Source organism: Peromyscus leucopus, chromosome 2 (genome assembly GCF_004664715.2).
Source record: "Peromyscus leucopus breed LL Stock chromosome 2, UCI_PerLeu_2.1, whole genome shotgun sequence".
NCBI classification, from domain to species: Eukaryota; Metazoa; Chordata; class Mammalia; order Rodentia; family Cricetidae; genus Peromyscus; species Peromyscus leucopus.
This window is the reverse complement of record NC_051064.1, coordinates 135320509-135344508: the sequence shown is the minus strand read 5'-3', so window position 1 is coordinate 135344508 and position 24000 is coordinate 135320509. Positions and strand designations below refer to the sequence as shown.

Here is a 24000-nt window from a genome sequence, read left to right as displayed (position 1 = left end):
TCCCCCTGGAACTGAAGTATTGAAGTCACCAACGGTTGTGAGCCATCCTGTGGGCGCTGGGAGCCGAACCTGGGCTCTCTGAAAGAACAAGAGCTCCTAACCAATGAGCCATCTCTCCAGCCCTGTTGGGTTTTTGTTTGTTTGTCTTATGGCTTTCCAGACAGAATCTTGTTACGTAGTCTCAGCTGGCCTTATACTCACTGGGTGGCCCAGGCTAGCCTGCCTCCAACTCTCAGTATCCCTCCTGCCTCAGCCCGAGTGCCGGGATTACAGGCATGAGCCACTACACCCGGGCCACCTGTGTTCTCGGTGAGACTGGACGGTCTTGGCACCAAGAACCTGCTAACATTACAAATGATAGGGAGGAGTCCTCTCCTGCTTCTTTGGTCCTTAGCACTAATGCCCCAGGTCTGATCTCAAGGTGAGAGAATGAATGAGTGAATGAATGAATGAACAAATGCATGCTTCCTTCCAGCCTCACCAAGAAGCGCCTGCTCTTCTAGGACTTCACCAGTTCTGACGGAGTTCAGGGAAAGAACAGGAAGCTTGAGACTTAGAGTCAGCAAGACTCTGGAAATCCTTCCTCCCTGTGCCTTTCCCATAGATGTGTGCTCAGCTAGGGCCTGGCTCTGTTCCTTGTGTCCTCCCTGGACCCCAGGGCTCCATTCTGGGGGGGCTGGGGGGAGGGCAGACCTGGGCACAGTGCCGGGAACCTGCCACCGCCTGGATAAGCTTCAGCAGGGGCTCGCCAGAGACCCCTACCCAGATCAGGGCGCTGAAACGGCTCTCAGGGCTGGAGCCTGGAGGAAGGAGACACAGGCGTTAGTTAGGAGGGAGAAGGCGGGGCCCCTTGGAGAGTGACCTCAGTTGGGGACCCCAAAGAACCAGGAGAGATGTTAGAGTTTGAAGCTAGGGCACACCTGGGGAGGGCTGGGGTCACCTCAAGTTGTCCCACCCCCAGGACGTACCCTGTTGCTGGTGATAAAAGGGGAAGTCCTTCAGGCTCGTGGAAAAAGTGGGGAGAGCCAGGAGTGCCCCTGGGGGGCTGTTCCACATCAGTGAGGGGTGAGCTGAGGCCCCCCAGACCCGGTCCTGAATGATCTGTGAAAAGAGGCGCGGCTTGCAGGGGGCGTGGCTAACGTGTGGGGTTCAGACCGAGGGTTGTGGGTGGGGCCAGAGGAGGGGCAGAGCCTGCAAGAGGCGGGGCCTGAGGGGTTGCGGGATGGGACCCCCACACCTTTCCGGTGCAGAACAGCGGAGAAGCTCGAAGCCAGAGGAGCCTTCTGCTGTAGTGGGAATGTACAGGTGACAGATGGTGACATGCCCTCCCTCCTTTCCTCACTACACACACACACACACACACACACACACACACACACACACACACACACACACGTGGGGTCATGCCCTTCTTTCAGGACTCAAAATTCTGAAAGAACCGGACCCTTTCCCAACCCAGCCCTCCAGACTGCTTCTGCCATGAGTTAGGGAGAGGAAGCCTATGTTTGAAATCCACAGGCCACCGTGGTGTCCTCTGACATGCAAGCTCAGGACTGGGGGAGAACGTGTGTCCGCGATCGCACAGCCACCACTGGGTCTTCCCGAAGCACCAAGGGAGGACCCACAACACAGGCAGAGAAGGATGGAGAGAAGGATGGAGGGGGAAGAGCTGGGAGGAGCCCGGGGGTGGGGGCGCCTGCAGGTGAGTCTCCGTCACCTCCAGTGTGGTATGGATGACTTTTTCCACCGAGGAGAAGTAAGCGGTCCACAGAAACTGGGTCTGCTGCCGCAGGGAGAGAATCCTCGACGGCGGCATTTCACGGAGAGCAGCCAGGACCTGGAGGCGCAGAGAGAGGAAAAGAGGAGGCCCGGAGTCGGGCCCTGCCTGACCCCAGAAAGGAGGAAGCTGATGTCAGAGCTCTGGGATTTGGGAGCTTCCAGAGATGTGCACCCCGTCTGTGTTCAGGGTCACACAGCTGATTTTAAGTGACAATGTTAGGCGAGGTGGAATATACCTGTCAATCCTGGCACCTAGCAGGCAGAGGCAGGAGGGTCTTGAGTTCAAGGCCAGCTTGGACTAAGAGACCTTGTCTTAGAAACAAAACAAAAAACAAAAAAGGGTAGGAGTGGCTGTGTGTGTGTGGGAAACAGAGGGACTCAGTTGACAAAGTGCCTGCAGAGCATGTTCAAAGCCCCGGGTTCGATCCTCAACACCACATAAACTGTCAACACTGACACATGCCTGTAATCCCAGCACTCAAGAGCTGGAGCCAGGAGGATCAGAAGTTCAAGATCATTCTAGGCTGCACAGGGGGTTTAAGGCCAGCCTGGGCTACATGAGACTCTATCCAAAATACCAAAGTGGAGAGGGGGAGACAGTAACTGTCACAATACCTCCAGTCTTACTTTCCCTATCTGTGGAATGGGTACATTAAACGCCTCCATCATAGGTGTTGTAAAGACTCAACTAGAAAATGCCCATTTAGTGCTTAGGTCATGTGGAGACTGTGTGTGTGTGTGTGTGTGTGTGTGTGTGTGTGTGTGTGTGTGTCCAAGCCTGTTTGAACATGTTCTTTTTGAGACTATCCCAGGCTACCCTCCAATTTGCTATGTAGTAGGAGATGACCTTGAACTCCTGATCTCCCTGCCTCACACTCCCTAGTGTTGGGATTCTATGTGTGGCCACCACGCCCAGTTCAAGGACAGTCACTGCTCACTTTCACGCCTCCTCCTCGGACCTAACTCCTAACCACCTAACTCCTGGGGCTCCTTGAGGCAGCTCCCACGAATTCTTCAGACCCAGAAAAAATTAATTTCATCAGATGGAAAAGACACAGGGCCTTACTCATTTTCTTCCAGCTGAGCCCCAGAGATCACCGGATCTAACTTATCCCATTGTAGAGATGGGGAAACTGAGGCTGAAAGTGCCTCAGAACTTGCTCTCAGCACCCTCCAGCGTCTCCACCTTCATCTACGTCTATGGAGCTCCGGAGGCAAGGACGACGACAGGAATGATAAGAAGGGGGGCAAGTTCCTGGGGTCCCTCCCTGAAGAGCCCCCACCGTGGCACAGACCCTGAGCTACCTGCAACGGGAGCCTCTCATCGGCAATGATGGCTGCCTTGGTCCAGTCGATGACTTCAGAGAAAGGCAGCTCCCAGCGAGGGCTGAGGAGCACAGGGATGCAGCCGGCCTGGGGGGCAGGGCAGTCATTGGGAGCCCAGCCCTCCCTGCCCACACTCACCACCACCCCAGTCCAAAGCCCCTGCTGTGAGGGGGAAGGATGAGAGGAGAATATATTTTTTCTTTTTGCGGGGGGTCGGGGAGGAGACAGGGAACCCCTTCCTGTGTGCATGGGCCAGCATTCCTGCTAGCCCGAGGGTGGAGGTGCAGGGTGGGGACACTCAGGTTGGGGTGTACCTGAAGGGCTTGGAGGAAGCAGGAGGCGGCAGATCGGTGGCCAGGAATGAGGCAGAAGGTGGCTTTGGGTAGTGTGTCTCCTGGGTGGGTCCTGAGAAGGTGCAGGAAGGTCTCTGGACACCGGAGCCCGAGCTTGGCCACCCCAGTGGCCTGCAGGGACACTTCCATCGTCCCAAGATGTTGACGCCCACCGTGTGCTCATACACAGAGCCACGCACTGACAGGAACGGAACCAGGAGCCGTGGCCTGGCATCGCCTCTGCTCACTGCTCTGTGGGGATTCAGAACCCCTGCGTGCCCTTGGTGGCCTCAGAACATCTCCCTCCTTTCCTTGGTCCTCAGTTCCCTCACTGACAAAGTGGGAGACGCCTGGATGCTATGTCCCTTCCTTTCACTTCCACTCTGGCCCAGCCCCCATCACCTGAGTGACCCCCACACCCAGCCCCCCATCACCTGAGTGACCCCACACCCAGCCCCCATCACCTGAGTGACCCCCACACCCAGCGTTCCTGCACTGGTGGCCCAGCCATGAAAGCTTCTCTGTACTGAGGTGGGCTGGGCCTCCAGCCTGAACCGCACAGGAAACTCTTGCCCACAGGCCTGTCTTGGAGGACAGGCCTCCTCTGTTCCCCCTCCTCCTCCCTCAGCCCCAGGGCCATGATTAGTTGTGCCGTGAGTCTGAGGGAGACTCAGCCACAGCCGCTTCAGTGCCGCCTCTCTGGGTCTGCCAGCCCAGGGAACCAAAGCCTACAGTCCAGCCAGGGAAGACAGGACCAGAGCGGACCCATGGGCGCGCACAGTGCTCAGTGAGGTGCCTGGAGGGCGCCACCCAGGAGCCTCCTCAGCTGCTCTCTGCTCTCAACCTGACCGCCAGCAGTATCGGGCAGCTTGGCTACGAGCACCTCTGGTCACTGAGGGGGACTGAGTCTCAAGAAGAGGGACTGGGCTGTGGCGAGAACTCAGATGTGCCAATTCCAATTCCCGGGTATTTCAGCCGTCATGAGGGATAAGTCCAGGGGTGCACCAGGAGCCTCTGGAAGGCTTCACCACAAAACGAACATCACCCCCTCATCACATTAAAAGCTGTAGCACTAGCCAGGCAGGCCCAACTCCCCTCCAGTAAGCTGTACGGAACTAAAGGAGCCACAGAGAAAAGGGGCCCACTGCACTGACTCTACCCTTGGCTTTTAGTTCCCCCTCATCTCACCTTTGTGCCTCTACATGCCCCCTCCCTTCATCCCGAGGCCCTCTCTGCCTCACATGGGTAGTTCCTTCTGTTCTGCAGCAAAGACCTGGCTCAGTGACACCTTCTCCAGGAAGCCTTCCTTGATATTCCAGCCAACCACCACTCCTGGCACAGTTTTAAGAGCTGTCCCTGGATGAAGATCATTCTCACAGCAGCTCACTGAGACGGAAAACGCTGCTACCCTAGCCTATCTGACAGGTGAGGAAACTGAGGCCTGAAGACGTACTTAGCTCTGAAGCAGAGCAGACTCCAGTGATTCTCAACCTTCCTAACACTGCGACCCTTTAACACAGTTCCTCATGCTGTGGTGACCCCCAACCACAGAAATATTTTGGTGCTACTTCATAACTGTAATTTTGCTACTGTTGTGAATCGTAATGTAAATTCCGATGGTCATAGGTGACCCCCGCAAAAGGGTAATTCGACCTGAGGGTCACGACCACAGGTTGAGAACTCCTGCTCTATAGCCTCCCTCTGCTTAACACTGTACCACTGATCCACCTGCCTCCCTGCTAGGGCTGAGTTAGCCGACAGGGGTCCAGTGCCCTCTTCTGCTCTCTCTCTCTTTTGTTTTCGTTTTTTTTGTTTGTTTGTTTGTTTGTTTTGAGACAGGGTCTCACTATGTAGCTCTGGCTGTCCTGGAACTCATAGAGATCTGTCTGCCTCTGCCTCCTGAGTGCTGAGGTTAAAGGTGTGTGCCACCACTGCATCCTGGCCTCTTCTGGTCTCTCAAGGTATCTTGTGACGTTAGATCCCCCAATGCCCAGTGAATGCTGAGTGGGCATGGCAGTCCACTTGTAAAGTGAACACGAGGTGTATGGAGATGGGATCCTGTGAGCAAGCTGGGGGCTAGACTAGGTGGATGGGCAAGCTCTGTATGAGGTAAAGAACAATCGAGGGAGACAGCCATCAACTTGGGGCCTCCATGTGCATGTGCACATGTGTGTACATGGACCCCCACACATATGTGGCCACGTACATGTGAGCTAGCATGCATGTATGCACACCACAGGCATGTACAGACTTTTAAAAATGGAGAAGAGGCCGAGCCTGGTGGCACACATCTGTAATCTCAGTTCTTGGTGGCAGAGGTAGGAAGATCCAGCGTTCAAAGCCATCCTCATCCACACAGTGAGTTGAAAGGCAGCCTGGGCTATAGGAGACCCTGTCTCAGAAAACCCAAACAATCAGACAAACAGAAGAAGAGGTATATGGAGCGCCCACATATACCCTGGATGCACAGAACCCTCCAGAAAAGAAAGATACAAGACGAAGGAACCAGTGCTCAGCTCTGGACAGGAAACCTGGGTGGCCGAGCCAGGTGGAGGGGGACTTTTGAATGTGTACCCCTTTGTACCACTGGAATTCTTCATACTGTGAATGAATCACCTATTCATAAAAATAAAGAAATTACAATTTCAGTGGGTGGGCCCTTATTCCAAAGCAACAGGAGACTATTCAACCAGCGTGGAAAAACACTGGCACGGGAACAAAAAAGCACAGTTCTGAACCCCAACCCCCTGAGCGCTTGGCCAGAAAAGTGAGGGACCTGGGGAGCAAAGAGCCCCGACACTCTCCACACACACAGCTCCCCGAGTCTCTTTCCTGTGCCCCGAGATGGGGACTAATATCTCCGGTGGGGGATGCTGGGAGAATCAGTAATAATGGAGGAGGGTGGGGAGAGCGCAGTCCCCTGGGTAGTCTCCACCACCTGCCTGCCAGCCCGGGAATGTGGACAGGGGCAGGGACTGAAGTGCCTCTTTCTTTGGCCAGTGCCTGTTTATTCAGGCCATCTTCTGGGGCTGGCCTCCCTCTCTCCCTCTGTCCCTATGCATTCTGGCCTAGGCAGCTGCCAGGTACTTCCGAGAAACTGAGGACAATGAAATGACCGCCACACACACAGCAGATCTTGGAAATAAACGCATCATGGGAAATGCTGCCCGGAGCAGGATGGACTGATATACACCTGTAGTCCCTATCCCCACACTCAGGAAGCAAAGGCAGCACATTATTGCATGCTCAAAGCCATCAGGTCTATCCTGAACCTTCCAGTAGGCCACAGCGGAAAGAAAACAGTACCCAAGTGTCTACAGGTGACCTCTGCTACGCCGGAACAGTTTCCCCTCAGCACACAAAGTAATAACTAAAGCTAGCCAAAGAGGGACTTCCGGTGAGCAAGCAGAGCCAGTGAGTGGACAGCGGGAAAAGAGAGGGCACAGTGACCCTGGCATGGGAGCCTTGTCACCAGAGAGAGTTCCTGTTAGGCTCCGGCCTGAGGAGCCCCAAGTTCTCCAGAAGTCTCCAGAAGGGCTGGCCATGGGAATGACAGGGCAGGCTCCCAGGAGGTCTCCCAAGTGCCCCCAGGAGGTAAGGATTCCGTTCCCTTCAGGGCCCAGAGGCAGAACTGGAGCTTGGCCACGGGAAGGAGGTCCTGGGGGAAGCTGAGCTCAGAATAGCCCAGCTGGAGGACAGGGGTGGAGACACAGGAGAGGCAAAAGACAGAAGCTAAGGACTATAACTCAGGTCTGCCCTGGGGCGATGGAGAGGGAGCCCTGGCCCCACAGCCTGGACAACCTTAGAAGCTGGAAGTGGTGGCCTTCTGGAGACATAAGGGTTCAGTAATTAGGAGTGACAACCTTAGGTCACTTAAGAATTAGAAGCGTGCCCTGCAGAGCAGCACTCAGGTGGAGGGCTGTCTCTCTACAAGCTCCATGCCCTCATGTCTACGCAGGCATTGGCTCTGGTAGGAAGTTCTTTCAATCTGCCCTAAGTCATCTTTCTAAAATCAAAGCCTGTTGTTTCCTTGAGAGATTAATCTCCAAAATTAGACACAAGAGCCGTTTCCAGCTGGGACCAGTTACCAGTCTCTGTGGTTCCCTTGAGGCCTTTGACAGGATTGATCATAACTCTTGCTCAAAACGCAGAACCGTCATACTGAAGGCTTTGGAGACAGGCGGTTCTGGATTAAAATATTGGCTGTGCTCACTCTGCCCCGGTGGCCACAGGTTAAGTTACTTAACCTATATCTTCTTTAGAATACAGATACTTTAGTGACAGTGGTTAGAACTATTTTATTATATACAATAGTGTGTGTGTGTGTGTGTGTGTGTGTGTGTGTGTGTGTACATGTGTGGAGGCCAGAGATTGAGGTTGGGTGTCTTTTTCAGTCACTTTCCACTTTATTTTTTTCACATTTATCCATTTATCTGTGTGCATGGGTGCCTATGTGCTTTGGAGAGGACAGTTCCCAGGAATCTGTTCTCTCTCTAGCTTGTGGGCGTGGGACCGAACTCAGGTTGTCAGGTTTGCGGGCGAGCGCCTCTGCCCACAAAGCACCTCTCTATTTTTTAGGGCAGGGAACCTGAAAGTCACTCTCTTCAGCTCTAGGGATCTTCTGCCTCTACCTCCTCAGCACTGGGCTGTTGCATGGGGTGGGGTGGGGTGAGCTTGAACGCCTGTCTTTATGTTCGTAAGGCAAACGCCATATGACTGACCTCCCTCCCCGGGCTGTAACCATTGTTTATGGAAATGCTTACACCAAGTGAGTGATACCTAAATGTCTGTTACATAAAACGTTAGGCGTAGGAGGACTAGGGTGACAGGAATCGGGGAGCGGGGAGCAGGGGCGAGCCATGCCGTGTTTCTAAGATTCCTCAAGGGAGAATTCCAAAAACTGCCTTTCACACCCTTTGAGACAATCATCTGGTGGAAGTCCACCCTGCTGTCTAACTCTCTCGACTACTGCGGCTGAGACCGGTTTTGTCAGGACTGGCTCGCTCGGACAGGATGCCACTCTTGCCCTGTACCTCCTTCCTCTGGACTAGCTCCTTTCGCAGCCCTCCCATTCAGCTCCCCAAGGGTAGATTTACTTACTGATGGGGTCCGGGGTCTTGCTCACAGAGCCTGCCCCAAGGGCAGGCGGAGGCATGGGTGCTTACGGTGCGCCACCTGCCCCTCTCCTCTGCGACGGCCAGTAAGGTGGCTCCGGGCTGGGGACTGTGCTGCTGCAGCTGGCCGGGAGCCCCACCTTGCAATGGGTGAGCTTCCGGAAGATATGGGAGCGCGACATCGAAGCCTGGTCGGAAGATGTCCGAGGAGGGGCTGGCCTCAGCGACCATGGCCTGTCCCAGCCTGGTGCAGGGGGCTGGGTACAGACTGAGAACCAGGTGGTTCTGGCCCCCATTCCAGTACGGAGGCAGGGGCCCGCACGCTCCTCTGTGGTCCTGGCTGGGGAGAAAGAGGTGGAGGCAAGCTTCTGCTGGGCTAAGTGCATAGTATCGGGAGCCTTCCAAGAAGTCCAGGATCCCGCGATGAGCCTCAGTGGTTGGACCAGCCGGGAGGTGCACAAAGATGCTGAGGACATTTCCCTTACATTTGGAGGTGTCAAAGCAGGCTCCCCAGGTGCAGCTGCTCCCCCGGGGGGCTTGAGGAAGCTGTGGGGCATCTTCTGGGAGTGTCTCAGACTGGGAGAAACTCTGTAGGAAGGCAGCATCCAACCAGCGGGGCCAGCTTTGGGAGCTCCCCGGGAGAGGTCCAGGTGGTACTGCCAGGTGAAAGGGGAAGACTCCCAGGAGGATGAGGAGGAGCCAGGAGACTGACAGTACCAGCCAGAAGGACTTCCTTTTCCACAGGGGCATGTGGCCACCCGCAGCCAGGGCCAGAAGGAAGTCAGGAACTTCTGTAGCAAATGGGGAAGGTGGGGACCCCAGGGCAAGAGAGAGGATCTGGGAATCCGGGCTCACTGCACAGAAGGGGAGGCCGAGACTCATTGAAGGCAGGCTTCCTGCCTATGTTCAAACAGCGTTATTGGCCACCTGTAGGACTGACCCCTTTGGGGAGGCCCTGACTTTCTGAACATGCCTTCCCACAACCTGGTCAGCCTTTGCCCTCTCATCGGGGCCCTCTGCCCAGGGCCTCTGCTTGGGCTGATGCAACCCTTGCCCAGACCACAAGACCGTGTCCATCTGCCCTCGTGGCTGCACCCCCTGACCTTGCCCTTGGCCCAGAGGCAGGCTGTCTGCCAGACCATGGAGAACTAGTCTGGGCTCATGGGGATGGGGTGGCTGGGGGGTGGCCAAGGGTGATGTGGAAGGAAGCAGGGCTGGTCTCTCCCTCTCCTGCCTCTGCACCAACAGCCTTTGAGAAATCCTGACTGCCACTGTAGCTTGGTGGTTAGCTTTCTGTGGCAGAGCTAAAAATAGACCTTATGCCCATGTGGGCCACCAGGGCCAGCTGAAGTTAAGAGTCCGGGTGCAACCCATGCCTGCTGTCTGGGGGCTGAGAGGATTCGGGCTCCTGTTCTTCTTCCCTTCTGCTATGGCCCCTAGCCCGGGCAGCTCCCCGGGACCCTCTAGCTGGGAGCTGTCACAGGGCAGAGGCCAAGACCTACGCTCCGATCCTGCTCCTGCCCCACAAGCGCAGCCGCCAGCTCCAGGTCCCACGCCAGTAAGCATCTGGTCGGTCCAGGTCGCTTTCCTAGCTGCAGCCTGACTCCGCCCCCGCAAGCCCTGATTGGCTCCTGGCTAGGAGGCAGGGTCTCTACTTAACCCCTTGCAACCCACTTTGCTAGCGTGCTGTTTTGTTTCGTTTTGTTTTCGTTTTGAGACGGGGTCCCCAGGTTGGTTTCAAACTCACCTTGCAGCCAGGGACCTTGAGTTTCTGATCCTGCGAGTGCTCGGATTCCAGCTAGGTGCCATCACTCCTGGCTCTGGAAGGCTGATAATGTCCAGGAGGGCACTACACCTCACTGGTGGCCATGTACTGACAGCCTGTTCCTCTACAGGTCTTTACCAATGATCCAACGAACACATTTATCTGTGATTTCCCCCTTTCATCATCATCATCATCATCATCACCATCATCATCATCATTATTATTATAATATTTATTATCATCATCACTATCATTATATGTATTTTAAATATATTTTGTGGTGCTGGGAACGGAACCCAGGGCTTTGTGCATGCTAGACAAGTGGTCTACCACTGAGTTACATCACCAGCCCTCTTGTCATTTTTTTTTTTTTAACTGTTGAGAAAAGTGAAGCCCAGAGAAGGGACAGATTCTCCCTAAGGGGACCCAGCTAGAAGTGTCCAGGAGAAGATTTGAACCCAGAGCATGACCTCATAGGGCTCCTGCTTGTCTCTCTGGCCACTGGATGGAGCTGGGCAGTGGCTACCTGCATCTATAGAATGGATGAGCAGCATCCTCCTTGGAGGGTTGCCAAGGTAGAGCCACGGGTGGTGGTGGTGGTGGGGTCCATCCACAAGGAGGTACCGTTCCCCTGATCTGGGAGGGCCGCTGACTTGACGGGGAAGCCACTAGGTGAACATTCTATCCTCAGTGAGCAGCCAGCTGAGGGCAGGGCACAGCCGTGTGCCCAGGGATATCCTGCCAATGGAATCGAGGGGAAACGGCCTCTTGGCACTCAGAGGTTTGCCGCCCAGTGATAGACAGCCTCTCAGGCAAACACCAGGCTGTTTCACACAGAAGACAGGTGAGGCCTCGTGCCGTTGCCATCTTACCGGGATAACTTCCTCATCTGCCTGGGGTTGGTGGAAGGTTCCCTTCCTGCAGGAAGCTGTCCCCACTCTCCTCAGCTGGAGCCAGGTCGCTCCCCTAAGTCCTCAGCCATCCCTTCTCTCCACCGAGCTCTCTCTACATCCACAATCATTATCTAACAGCTCCTTAGCAGCACTCACTTAGACCAAGCTCCCCGGGAGGCCCTGAATAAGGGTAGCAGTGTACGAGACTATGTCCTGAGCATGTTGAGTCATCTGCAAGAAAAAGTGCTCTTAGCCGCCGAGCTAGCCCTACCATCCATTCCTTTAACCACTAAACAAGGCAACCTGCTGAGTGACGTGGACCCTCCTCCACCCCGGTGCTGCTGTTAGAGGAAATTCCAGGATTTGGGTGGGGGACCTGGCAGCGCACAGAGGGGCTGATGAACCCAGGGGCACAGAAGCCCTCTGAGGAGGGACATTGACCTTATGGCTGGAAAGGAAGCAAATGTTGTTTCTGATTCCCCGCGCCCCCCCCCCCTTTTGGGCTGCACTAGATTGGAACCTTGGGGCTTCCATAAACAAGTAACTGCTCTCCCACTGAGCTACCTCCCAGCCTCATAGCAATCTTGGTTTGGTTTGGAGGCTGGTCTTGAACCAGCTATGTAGTCAATAACGACCTTGAACTTCTGCTCCTTGCCGTGACCTCTTGAGTGCTGGGTTTACAGCCGAGCACCACCGCACCTGGTTTATGTGGTGTCACACCTCACCCAGGGCCTCATGAGTGCCAGCGATGCCAGCACGCTACCAGCTGAGCCACCTTCCCAGCTTCCGTCACTGTGAGGGAATAAGAGGAAATGGTCACCTCCTCAGTCCACAGTTATTTAGTTAGCTTCATCCTATGGGCCAGGCAGGCCCTGGGGGAGTGGGTAACTGATAACGTCTTGGCCTCCTGGGGGCTTCTTTCCAGGAAGGAAGCATAAGACATAAATGAAAATCTTCCATAGTGTTGGGAAAGGAGAAGAGTGGCCTTGTCACGGGGCTCCCCTTGGAACTTCTAGGGGAAAACGGCTCCAGACTCAGGGCCAGTCAGGGCACAGGTTCAGGGGCAGGGGAGTGGATATATGACCTGCTTTCCCAGCACCACACAGACTCCGGGCCAGATGGTGAGACCTGCTGGGCTAAGCTTAGAGCAGGTGAGCTGGAAAGGTGGCCTGGACCTGGGTGGCAAGGTTAGAAAGGGAAGAGTCTGCGGATTCTGGAGATGGTTGGGCCGATGAATAGAAGAGGCTTGCTGATGAGTGACATGTGCCTATTGGCTGCAGCCCCAGCACCCTCCACTGAATCAGGAAAGCCGGAAGGCTGGGGGCTGTGTAAGGGCAGAACAGCAGCTGGGGTCTGAGGCCAGCAGTTGGCTCTGGTGCGCCCCCTTCCGGCAGCGCCGAGACAGTGAACAAAGGCTGCTGAACAGGGAAGGAGAAAAGGAGAAAGTCGGTGACCAAGGCCAGCAGGCTAGAGGACTCCCAGATCGTGTAACAGGTCCCTCTGAGATTGAAACGTTCGTGGTGAGGGGAATCTCCTTAAGCAGGAACATAAACAACTCAAACTAGGTCCAGGAAGCCCCTGAAACTGACCACTCACTAGACCCTTCCCTCCCAGAGTAGATAAAAAAAGCTGAGAGTCACTCTCAGGTAAGTCAACCTGAAAAGACGGCTCTGAGACCAGACCAGCTACCTGGAAGAGGTTTACACCAACGGAGTCGCTTGGAAGGGGCACTCTTCGACCTGCAACCTGTTGAGCTGCCTGTAGGTCGTGTGGCGTGTTGGGGTTCCCAGCTTCTGTGAACTGTCAACTACACTTTGAGTCATTTCTGCTCTGAGTAATCCCTCACCCATATTCCTGTGCGTAACCTTAATAATAAAGCTTATTGGTTCATCAGATTGGACTTTGGTGGTATCTGTGCTTTGGTCTGTTTGGGGCTCCCTATCCCCAGGAAAAATTCAATCACACAACGGGGATACCTCGTCATGCTCTGACTGCCACCCTACCCATCCCTGGGCTCATGCTGGAAGCATGTTCCCTTTGCATTGCAACACACACACACACACACACACACACACACACACACACACACACACACCCTCTTCACCTTCATTCCTGCAGGGGAGGTTCTCAGGCCAGCTGGGCCTGGGCTTGTCTAAACCGATTCCCAAGCTTGCTTGCGGGCTTGGGTGGAGGCAGAGAAGAGGGATTGTTCTGAGCTCATCCTGAAAACAGACTTCTGGGCTGTACCAAGGGCTCCCAGGGCATCCCGCCCATCGAAGCCACTAGGAGACCCATGTCCCGCAGCTGGATGCTGCTCTATGGGGCGGAAGCCATCATCCTGAGGAGCAGGAAGTGGTCAGGGCATGGAGGTGAGGGCACAATGAGGTGGCATGCAAGGCCTTGGGTCAGTGGGGAGGAGGTTCCTTTTTTCTGTTATCTTGAGAATTAGCCAGTGCTCCTGGACCTCTAAGCACAGTGGTTTGCCTCACAGCCAAGGTGGTTCCACTTCCCAGCCTGGGGCCAGGCATTGCTTCCTGCCTGAGGCACCTGGGCACAGAGAATGGGCGCTAAGGCCACCTCCGTGGAGTTTGGGCTGAAGCATTCCCTTCCTTCCTCCTTTTCTTTTTCTCAGGCTGGGTCTGCAACCTTCAGAAGGACTGGCTATATCCTTCTGAGAGGAAGGCCCCAAACGTGAATGGATACTGTGGTTGACAGTATGGCCCAAGTGTCCCCAACAAACTCTGCCTTCCTGGGCAAGTGACTGTCACCTGCCTCTCTGTGCTTCTGTTTTCTCATCTGCATAATGGGAATGCTCAGAATCGCTGCTCCCCAAAGAGGGGTGAGATATGGAGCAGGCAACAGGCTGAAAGCGTTTCCTGGTGGGCATCACACAAAGCATCCCGGCCTGGTCCCGGGCGTGTGGCTCCGTGATAGAGCACTTGCCTCCTCTGCCCAAGAACATGGGTTCCATCTCTATCTGTGCAGGTCAGGTCCCCTAGCCCCCATCTGACACAAGCTAGAGCAGTGGTTCTCAACCTTCCCAATGCCGCGACCCTTTAACACAGTTCCTCATGCTGTGGTGACCCCCAACCATAACATTGTTTTTGTTGCTACTTCATAACTGTAAAATTTTTCTACTGTTATTAATCATAATTTAAATATCTGATACGCAGGATATCTGATATGTGACCCCTGTGAAAGGGTCATCCAACCCACAAAATTGAGAACTAACGGGGACTATGGGGGTCCAGCCCCTCGATAGTCCCCTCCCAGGGTCCGGGAAGAATCTACAACCAACTGATAATTAATCTTTGATGAAAGGAAATGAATCTATGTACACAAAACTCCTTAGTCCATATACTTTATTATTCTGTGACAGTTATAAGCTTATATTCTGCTCTCATATTTAGGTCATCTTTAGCCTGATTTCTCTCTACACTTTTCTGAGGTCCCCTCTAAGTTCTATCTTAATTCCTTCATCTAGTTCTGCCCCTTCTAGGTTCTCATCCATCTTCTTCCTTCCCATATCATCTCCTCTCCCATCTCCTTTTCTCTCCTCATCTTGTTCTTCCCCATCTGGCTCTTCCTCATCTTCCATCTCATTCCTCTAGTCCTCTCTTTTAGCCCTTCAATCTACTTCTTCCCCATCTCAGTTTGTTCCTCTCAAGTTCTTACCCATGTAGTTCTTCCATTCTCTTTTCTCTTCTCCTTCCCCTCGTGCCCTGGGAGTCCTGGTATATATACACTTACAAGCAGTATTCCCTTAGCAGTGCAAAGCCAGGTTTCCAGGGTCAAACGGAGGGGTGATAAGAATCACACAGAGAGGCAATAACCATCAATTATCATTTGCAACCCCAAAGGGAAGTGACCAATGGGGAAATGAACTAACTAAAGACTAAATTCAGGTAATACCTAAGAAGAGGGCTCTTATGTGCTCAACTATAATCTTAAACATGATTGGTAGAAAATGTTAAGATTCTCTATAAGTTGCTAGGTCAATGGGAGAAATAAAACTGTCTTCTTTTTTCCTGTGGCTCCTATCTGTCCAAGCTATCTGCCATTTTTCTGCAGGGTGGAGGAAAGTGTGCTCGGTCGCTAGGCAGCCTGTACAGCTAGATGCCTCTGGTGATAGTTAAAGGGAGATCTGGAACTAGAGGTAAAGTTTGGGAAAGGAGGAAGTAAAGCTTAATTGGCACATCTGCCAGGCCTTCTCAAACAGGTAGCCTGGATGCTTAAGTCTGTTCTTAGAGAGTACATAGGTATCTCTGATAAGGTACTTTCCTCCATCTGGAAATGGACCTGGCTGGATGCTGCTAATGATGATAATTACAGGGAGGCTTGAACTGGGGTTCTGGCTGAGCATAGCTGTCAGCACAGAAGGTTATCTAAATATTCCTAGAAGTTGTTAGGTAAGGAGTTAGCAGTCTATAAAGTTAGTAAGGATGTAAGAAAGAAGGGTCCGAGCTAAACTGTGTAAAGCTATTACTTAACGTCCACCTGACCTAGGTGGTGTCTCCTTGTGGAATTTACCTTAAATCAGGAGACTTGCATGTGGACTGTTATTACTGCTAGTCCTTGAAAGTGGCTAGGGGAGATATCTGATTCCAGAGAAAACCTTTCCCGAGGCTGTTCTCCAAATACCTGGAATGTGTATGTCCAGAGAGTGATCAGTCCACACTGTTAGCCCTTCTTAGGGAAAAGTCAATTGGGAAAACTTTGAAGGCACACATGGTTTTCATAACAGAAGACAGCTGATATATAACAAGCCAAGCAACACCAAAAAACTCCTTGGGATTTGGCTTCCTCTGGAGGAATTCCCTGATTCCTCCAGGTAGTGACTTTGCTGACCATGATATGATATTCCTGCGGCCCGCAGCAGAGAACCACTGATAGAGTGTTCTCGAAAGAGGGGACCTCATTTGAAAAAGCATCTCTAGCCAGGTGGTGGTCCATGCCTTTAATCCCAGCACTCAGTAGGCAGAGGAGGCAGATCTCTGTGAATTCGAAGACAGACTGGTCTACCGAGCTAGTTCCAGGACAGCCATGGCTACATAGTGAGACTGTGTCTTGAGAAACCAAAAACCCAACAAATAGAGACTAAAATCAGCATCTCTATGTGACTAGGCTGTAGGCAAGTCTGTGGGGGCATTTTCTTAGCTAGTGAATGGTGTAGTCCTGAGCTGTTTAAAAAACTAAATAGCCAGGCAGCGGGGGCACATGTCTTTAATCCCAGCACTTACACCATTAATCCCAGCACTTTGGAGGCAGAGCCAGGCAGATCTCTGTGAGTTCGAGGCCAGCCTGGTCTACAGAGCAAGATCCAGGACAGGCACCAAAAACTACACAGAGAAACCCTGTCTCGAACTCCCCCCCCCAAAATAAATAAAAATAAAACAAAACCAGCTGAGGGCACTGAAGAACAAGCCAGGAAGCAGCCTTCCTCTCTGGCCTCTGTTTCAGTTCCTAGCTCCAGGTTCCTCCCTTGAGTGCCTGCCATGACTTTCTTGAGTGATGGACTACCAGCTAATAAGATGAAATCAACCCTTTCCTCCCCAGGTCGATTTTGGTCATGGTGTTCATCATAGCAACCAAAAGCAAACTAAGACATCAGCTCATACTGATGAACTCACCCAAGGACACCCAGGCAGCCATCGGAACAGACCAGGACATGGAGCAGACCAGGACCTGGAGCAGACCAGGACCTGGAGCAGACCAGGACCTGCATTCGGGATTTCCCAGTTGTCTAAGGCGCCTTTCTATGCTGTGACAGACCATGACCCAAAGCAGCTTGGGGAGGAAAAGGTTGATTTCTTCTTATAATGCTCAGGTCGCACTCTATCACTGAGGTGGAGGCAGGAGGATTGACGGTTGGAGGTCAATTAGGGGCGGAGGTAGCTCGTTTGGTGGAGTGCTTGCCTCCCATGCCCAAAGTCCCGAGTTCTATCCCCAGCAGTACATAAACCAGGCATCGTGGCGAAAATCTGTAATTCCACAACTTGGGAGGCAGGAACAGTGGGATGTTCCTTCTCAAATTCAAGGTCCTCTCAGTTCATAGGTAGTTTGGGGCCAGCCTGGTCTACATGAGATCCTGTCTCAAAACAGCAAAACTAATACTACTCTTTTTATTTCACTCAAGGCTACCTTCTAAGTAGCCAAACCTGGACACTGCCCAAGGTCTTGGCTTCTCCTCATCCCTGTGTAGGTCTCTGTCTCCCACAGGATGAGCTTCTATTGTTCAGAGAAAGCTCCACCCTCACGTGGTGGAGCCCGGTTGTAATCCTAGCACCCAGGAGCCAGGAGGATTGCTATGAGTCCAAAGCTGTCCTGAGCCATGTATACACAGTTCTAAGCCAGCCCGGTGTTCATAGACCCGTCTCTAAATTTATTAATTAAAACAATTAAAGCCAAAAGCCATGGAGGCAAGCAGGCATCCTATACAAGCCAACATCATGCCTCAGGCTGCAGGCTGAATTCTGAGGCCTGGCCATTCCCACGGGACAGACGAGTTCTTAGAAATGGCAGGATTGGCCAAACCAAGAAAGTGAATTTCAGAGCTTGATCCTGAAGGCATTCTCCTGAATGTTCCTCTGAAATAGACTCTCTGGAGATTTCTGAAGCTGGGACTCCCTCCAGGGAATTTGTGGACCTTCTCAGAGCCGCCCCACACCCAGACATTGCCATGTCAGCCCTGACCACCTAGGGAATTAATCAGCAGAGCCATGCTGTTACCCAGCAAGCAGGGTGCTTCAAACCCAGGTGATTAACTGGCTGCCTTCCAAAGCAGAGGCAAGACAATTTATTTCTCCTCCTCTCCCTCCCCAGGGATGGCTGCCTGGCATCGTGAACTCCGACAGCTTTCTGTAGCTGTGGGCACCTTGAGGAGGAAGCCTGCAGAGGGCTGGGGTGGGGGGTGGGGGGTGGGGGAAGAAGCAGGTCCAGAGGTGGGCTCTGATGGGGAGACAGAGGGGTCTCAGTCCCATTTCCCCCCGAGTCTCATCTCTGCAGCCTGGCTGCGTTATATTCGAGATTGTTGCTGTTGTAACTAACGGAGACCATGCAAAGGGCCGGTCCCAGTCAGACGCAGGTTCATTGAATTCTGATAACTACCAGGCTTTCTATCTGGGCTTCCAGATGAGGAGAAGTAAGATCGCCCTTCAGGGTTGCCTTGCTAGTGGGAGTAGAGCTGGTAGCCAGAGCCTCAGCTCTGCCAGCCTTCCTCCTTTCTTAGTGGATGCGGCAGTCCCTGTTTACCGAGTCCCCGCTATGGGCCGGCCATTGTACAGAACCCTTTCTGTCTGCCATGAATCCTGGAGGTATCCTTCCCTCAAAGCCCTTTACCAAGTCACACCACAGAAGTGTGATTGTGGGGCAGTGCCGTACCCAACAGGGTCTGGGCTAGGGGAAGAAATGCACGTGGGAATTCCAGGCTAGGAACAGGATGGGCCTCCTTGAATGTACATGACACCCTCTCTGGCTGCTCATCAAGTTCCTCCAGTGGCACTTTCTAGACAAACCCTGAAGCCTACCTCTCATCTCCCCACCCCTACCCTGGTTCAGCTGCCACCGTTTGGCAGCAAGATCATGGCATTGGGCATTAGCCTCTGGCCTCTGTTTCCATCCCTTCTCTCCTCAGCAGCCCTGACCCCAGCTTTGCCAGGATCCTTGCCAAGGCTCTCTTTGTTAAGGGAGGGTAAGAAGCTGGCCCTGGCGTGGCATAGACGTTTCAAAGGCTCAGAGGCCACCCCCACCACCTCCTCAGTTGGCTCACTTACAAGGGCACTGGTCTGCTCAACCGCCAGGACCAGCTACCATCTAGGAACAGTCCCTAACCCCCCCTACCCCCCTCCCCATCCCCGTGCCTGCTGAAATGCTACAAACAGGCCAGGCCTTCCCTGCCTGCCGCACCTCCCTCCTGTTCCCAAGGAGATCACACTAGAGAATCCTGCCTCCTGACTGTTCAGGCAGTTCCCTGGGTGCCCTCCCAGGACGTGATGTCCACCCTCCTCTTGAGATCTGTAAGAAAAAGGTCTTTAAATGGAAGATGCCTTGACCCGGGGCCTTTGTGACGTTTAAGCAATAGTGCAGCCAATATTTATGTCCTTCGTGTGTGTGTGTGTGTGTGTGGGTATAAGCATAGTCACACGTGTGTGGGCACTCCTGTGTCTGCATGTATGTGGAGACCCAAGGCTGACACTGGACGTCTTCCTCAACCGCTCTGCACTTCATTCACTGAGGCCAGGCCTCTCAATCAAGCCCAGAGCTCACCTGTGTGGCTAGTCTAGTTATCCAGCTTGCTCTGGGTTCCTCTGTCTCCTCCTGGAATTGCAGGTGGGCTGCCGCTCCCAGCCAGTATTTACATACTTGTGCAACAAGCACTTTATCCTCCGAACCATCTCCCCAGCAGCCCCTGCAGCCAATATTTATAAGCCAATCCCCAGTAGCTTCCATCCGAGTTAGAATAAAACCCACACCAGCTGGGTATGATGACACATGCCTATGATCCGCACGCAGGTTGCTGAGGCAGGTGGATTGCTATGAATTCAAGGCTAGCCTGGACTACCATCGAGACTATTATAGGTTATTCTTCTCATCCCTGTGATAAAATAGCAGACTAAAGAGACTTAAGGAAGGAGGGCTTTGTTTTGGCTCACACGGGGAGGAGGTCACTGCATCATTGTGTGCACCGCCACAGGGATAGTCCTGGTAGGGGAACACAGTGGCGCACGATGCAGGGCGGGGCGGCAGCAGCAGGGGAAGGGGTCTAGGGGAGACAGCTCTACTGGACGTGAGAGAGGATGCTGAAGCTGTGAGAGCAGCATGAAACTGTAAGAAAACAGAGAGGTGGCCAGGTGTGTGCCCGCCAGGGACTGGCAGTCGCTTGGCACACGGAAGAGGAGCGAATCTGGCAGGACACTGGTCTGCATGTGGGAAGCGTTCAGGGCTGTTGACAAGGGCTGCTATCTTTGTGTCAGGGCTGTGGGAGGCCCCAGAAGGGTAAACAGAGGCTGAGAGCTTGGTTGGTAACTTCTCTACTCCCAACCTGTTCGGCATCTCTCCCCATCCTTAAACACATGAGAGTTTCGTACCTCCAGGCCGCCTTATGCTTGGCAGGAAGGCAAGCCTCTGCCAGGCTTTTGATGGAGTCTGTGATAGCAGGGCTGAGAGCCAGAAAGGGAAGACAGGGAGTGGGAACTGGGCCCTGCCTTGGCCTCCGGCATCTCTGAACTGGCTTTGTCTCACCAATCATTTCTGGTGAGAGATTCTGGGAAGCGGGATGTTGCTGAGGCCAAGGAAACTCTCAAAGGCCTGGAAGGAACCAGAAAGCAAAATGCAGAATGCCCTGCCCAGCTTCCCTCTGCGCCATTAAAAGGCTTCTGTCTGCTCTTCTCCTGGGCTCTGTGGTTCCTGTCACTCCCAGCCAGGGCTCTGGTGATCGGGAAATCCCATCCAGGCCTGGAGTCAGGCTTGAGAGAGGAAGAATATGGGCACCCTAGAGATTCCTCTTCCAGTCCTTTCTGTAGCCTGGAGTCAAGATGTCACAGCAGAAGAGGTAGATGGGAGTTTCGATCCTGGCTCTGCCAGTTATGGAGTAGAAGACCATGACAAGCCCCATAGCCTCTGTCTCCTTCTGTTTCCTGCCTTCAAAGTGGAGCTGGTATGACTGGAGATGGTATACCTGACCTTTTAAATCTATTGTACCAACAGGGTGAGCTGAGGAATGCCAAGCACTGGGCACAGACACGGTCCTTCCTGATGATGGACAGGTAGAGGGTACAGGGATGGAGTGAAGATAAATGTTATGGGTGTGACATGCCTGTCCCCTCCACCTAAAACAGGCTATGTGTCCAACAAAGCCTAGTCCCCAGCTGGTGGCACATTTTTTTTTTTTTAAAGATAGGGTCTTGTATATCCCAAGTTAGCCTCAAACTCATTCTGTAGCCAAAAATGACTTGAACTTCTGATCCTTCTGTCTATACCTGAGATTATGGGCCTGCGTCACCACATTATAATGGTGCTAGGAATCGAACCCAGGGCTTTGTGCACGCTAGGCAATCACTCTACCCACTGAGCCACATCGCCAGCTGAAGGTACTATTGAGAAGTGACTTTTGCTCTTTAAGGTACTGACTTTACCGGTAAGTAAATCCACCTAGGAATTCAGGCTATTAGATTAATGGGCTATTAAGAGGTGGGGCCTGGCTGGAGAAAGTAGGTTACTGGGCATGTGCCTTAGGCGGATGGCCTTCTCCCCTGCCCCTTCCCGAAGTTTCTGCCTTCTCTACAACACTAGATGAGACACTTTGCTCCATTATGGACTTGCCGCAGGCAAGGAAGCAAGTGGACAGAAACCAGACCCTGCAGGAAGGGGCTCTTGGCAGGCTGGAAATGACCGAGGGGACTCGGGAGAGACGAAGGCCGGCACTGACAGCATCTGTTGTTACCTTCCACACCTGTGTTTTCTTGTTTGAAAAATGGGAAGGCTGTTTTCTCTTCTGGAAACAGAAAGGCACATTCCACTGGAGGATTAAATGAGAAAAAACAGTAGGAAGACCCAACGACACAGGAGACACAAGGCAAATCACTGACTGATAGGTATGGTCGGACTCGGTTCCAGTACGGACTTCTTGAATGTGAGGGCCAGGTGGCCACGCACTCCATTGATCACCAAGGTTGGTTCATCTGATCCGGCTGGTGTCACCTTCCTCCACCGCTGCTCTGTGTGTGTCCCTCCCTACCCTGCAAGCTTCACATCTCCAGGGGAAGACCATTCTTTGGTCAAGGGCGCATGGGTGGGGGCTGGAGAGATGGCTCATTGGTTAAAAGCACTGGCTGCTCCTCCAGAGAGCCTGGGCACTCAGCACCCACAACATAGCTTCTCTTCAACTTATTGCTACTTCTCTAAATTTTGAAAGTACATTTGTGTGTGTGTGTGTGTGTGTGTGTGTGTGTGTGTGTTGGTTATCTCCTTTCATCAAGTGGGCCCTGAGATTAAGCCCAGGTTGTCAGGCTTGGTGACAATTGCCTTTACCTACTGAGGCAGCTCTCTGGCTCTAATGCTTCTTGAAAGCCTCCACCCCAAAGCAAAGCCCTGTGTCTTTCAGTACTCACCCAAAACAATCTAACAGAAACCTAGACTTAATGAGGAGTCCTTCACCAACACCCTTTTACTGAACTGGTCCTGTGTGTCCCTGTCAACTTCTTCGTTCTTCACTGCCACAAGCATAAATGCAGCTTGCTTACTGACCAACGTGTCCCTGTGACCTTGGTCTAGAATGGCATTGGCATGAGTATTGTTCAAGGGGCACAAAATAGCCTTGTCAAAATTTATGACGTTGCTTGCCCCGAACCCTGGGACGATGAGAGAAGGAAGAACAGTGGTCCTCTCTCCAGAGGTTAGGAGGGGATTGGTTTTAAGTTGCAGCCTTTCCTGGTATTGTGGGCTCTGGGAGCCTACAACAGATCACAAAGGCCTCTAACTCTAGTTCAGGGGATCTGACTCCCTCTTCAGACTTCTTTAAGTACCAGGCACACACGTGCTGCACTGACAGACCTGCCCCCCAAACACCCCGTGCACGTAAAAGAAATCTTTTTAAAAACCAGGGGAACTAGAGAGATGACTCAGAGGGGAAGCCTACTTGTTATAGAAGCCTGAGAACTTGTGTTTGAATCCCCAGCACCCACATAAGAAGCTGGGCATGGCTGTATGTTACTAAAACCTCAACATAGGCGGGCAGAGACAGGTGAATTCCAGGAGTTCACTGTCAAGTCCGCTGAGCCCAAAGAGCGAGATTCCCGTTTAGTAAGAGACCTTGTCTCAAGGCAATTAGGTGGGGGAGTGATAGAGTAAGACATCCAGGATACTGCCCTGGTCTCCATAGGCACACCCACTGGTGCAGGAGCCCACGCATTCACAAGTATGTACTGTATACACACACACACACACACACACACACACACACACACACACACACACACACGCTCACACGCTCACACACTCATACACATGCTCACACACACAGTTTTGAGTTACACATTTAAGATTAGATGTTTAGTGGACTGGAGAGATGGCTCAGAGATTAAGAGAACTGTTTTCCAGCACCCACGTGGTAGCTTACAACCATTTTTAATTCCAGTTCCAGGGGATCTAGCACTCTATTCTGGCCTCCATAAGCACCAGATATATATGCACATATACACATGCAGTTCACATACATATGTGCACTGAAAACACTCGTAAGATAAAAGTAAATCTTACAATTTTTTTTAATTAGTATGTTTAGGCTGGTTGTAGTATCATGTGCCCTTGGGAGATGGAGGGAAGAGGAGTGCAAGTTTGAGGCTAGCCTGGGCTACATAGTAAAACCCCCCTCTCAAAAAAATTAATGCTGTTTATGGCTAATTTCTTGATCTTAGAAGGTAGCGTCCTACTTCAGCGGAGGAGGAATAGAGAATCCAAAGTTGTTCATCCAAGCACCAGCTAAGTGTGTTGTGAATGATAAACACCGACAAGACCATGGACACCAAAATGAAGGATGGCAAAGATCTCAGCTTATCCGGGAAGCAGAGAGCAGAGTCTTTATTCTTAGACATACTACACTGTTACGTCTCTGATCACAAAATACACAGTGGGTAAGACACCAATCTGCTAATGCTTGCCTTTTTTCTTACTGGACAAAGAGCAGCTTTTTATATGTTACTGACCAAATCTCCTTCAACCTGGCTTAGGCACAAGGGAAGGCTGGCATGGCAGCTGACTTGAAATCCTACAGTATTGGAGGTCAGCATGCCTGG

At 52.6% G+C, this 24000-nt stretch overlaps 1 protein-coding gene across 1 annotated transcript; it reads right to left on the bottom strand.

The window, feature by feature from the left end:
- Positions 1-294: 294 nt before the first annotated feature.
- On the bottom strand, positions 295-10181 carry LOC114697258 (exostosin-like 1). The gene is made up of 6 exons (XM_037203059.1): positions 8538-10181; positions 3420-3510; positions 3085-3192; positions 1718-1837; positions 969-1101; positions 295-800 (listed from the first exon to the last, which is right to left on the bottom strand). Exons 1-6 carry the CDS (start codon positions 9431-9433, stop codon positions 613-615), a joined length of 1536 nt encoding a protein of 511 aa, XP_037058954.1. The 5' UTR covers positions 9434-10181; the 3' UTR covers positions 295-612.
- Between the last annotated feature and the right edge of the window lie 13819 nt (positions 10182-24000).

What these genes read in the sequence shown, in the direction of transcription:
- LOC114697258 (XM_037203059.1), bottom strand. Translation starts at nt 9,433, where the DNA reads ATGAGTCTCGGCCTCCCCTTCTGTGCAGTGAGCCCGGATTCCCAGATC. An exon ending in GCTTCCTCCAAGCCCTTCAG is followed by an intron (nt 3,193 to 3,419) that starts GTACACCCCAAC and finishes CCTGCCCCCCAG; the next exon opens with GCCGGCTGCATCCCTGTGCT. An exon ending in CTTTTATCACCAGCAACAGG is followed by an intron (nt 801 to 968) that starts GTACGTCCTGGG and finishes TCCTTCCTCCAG; the next exon opens with GCTCCAGCCCTGAGAGCCGT.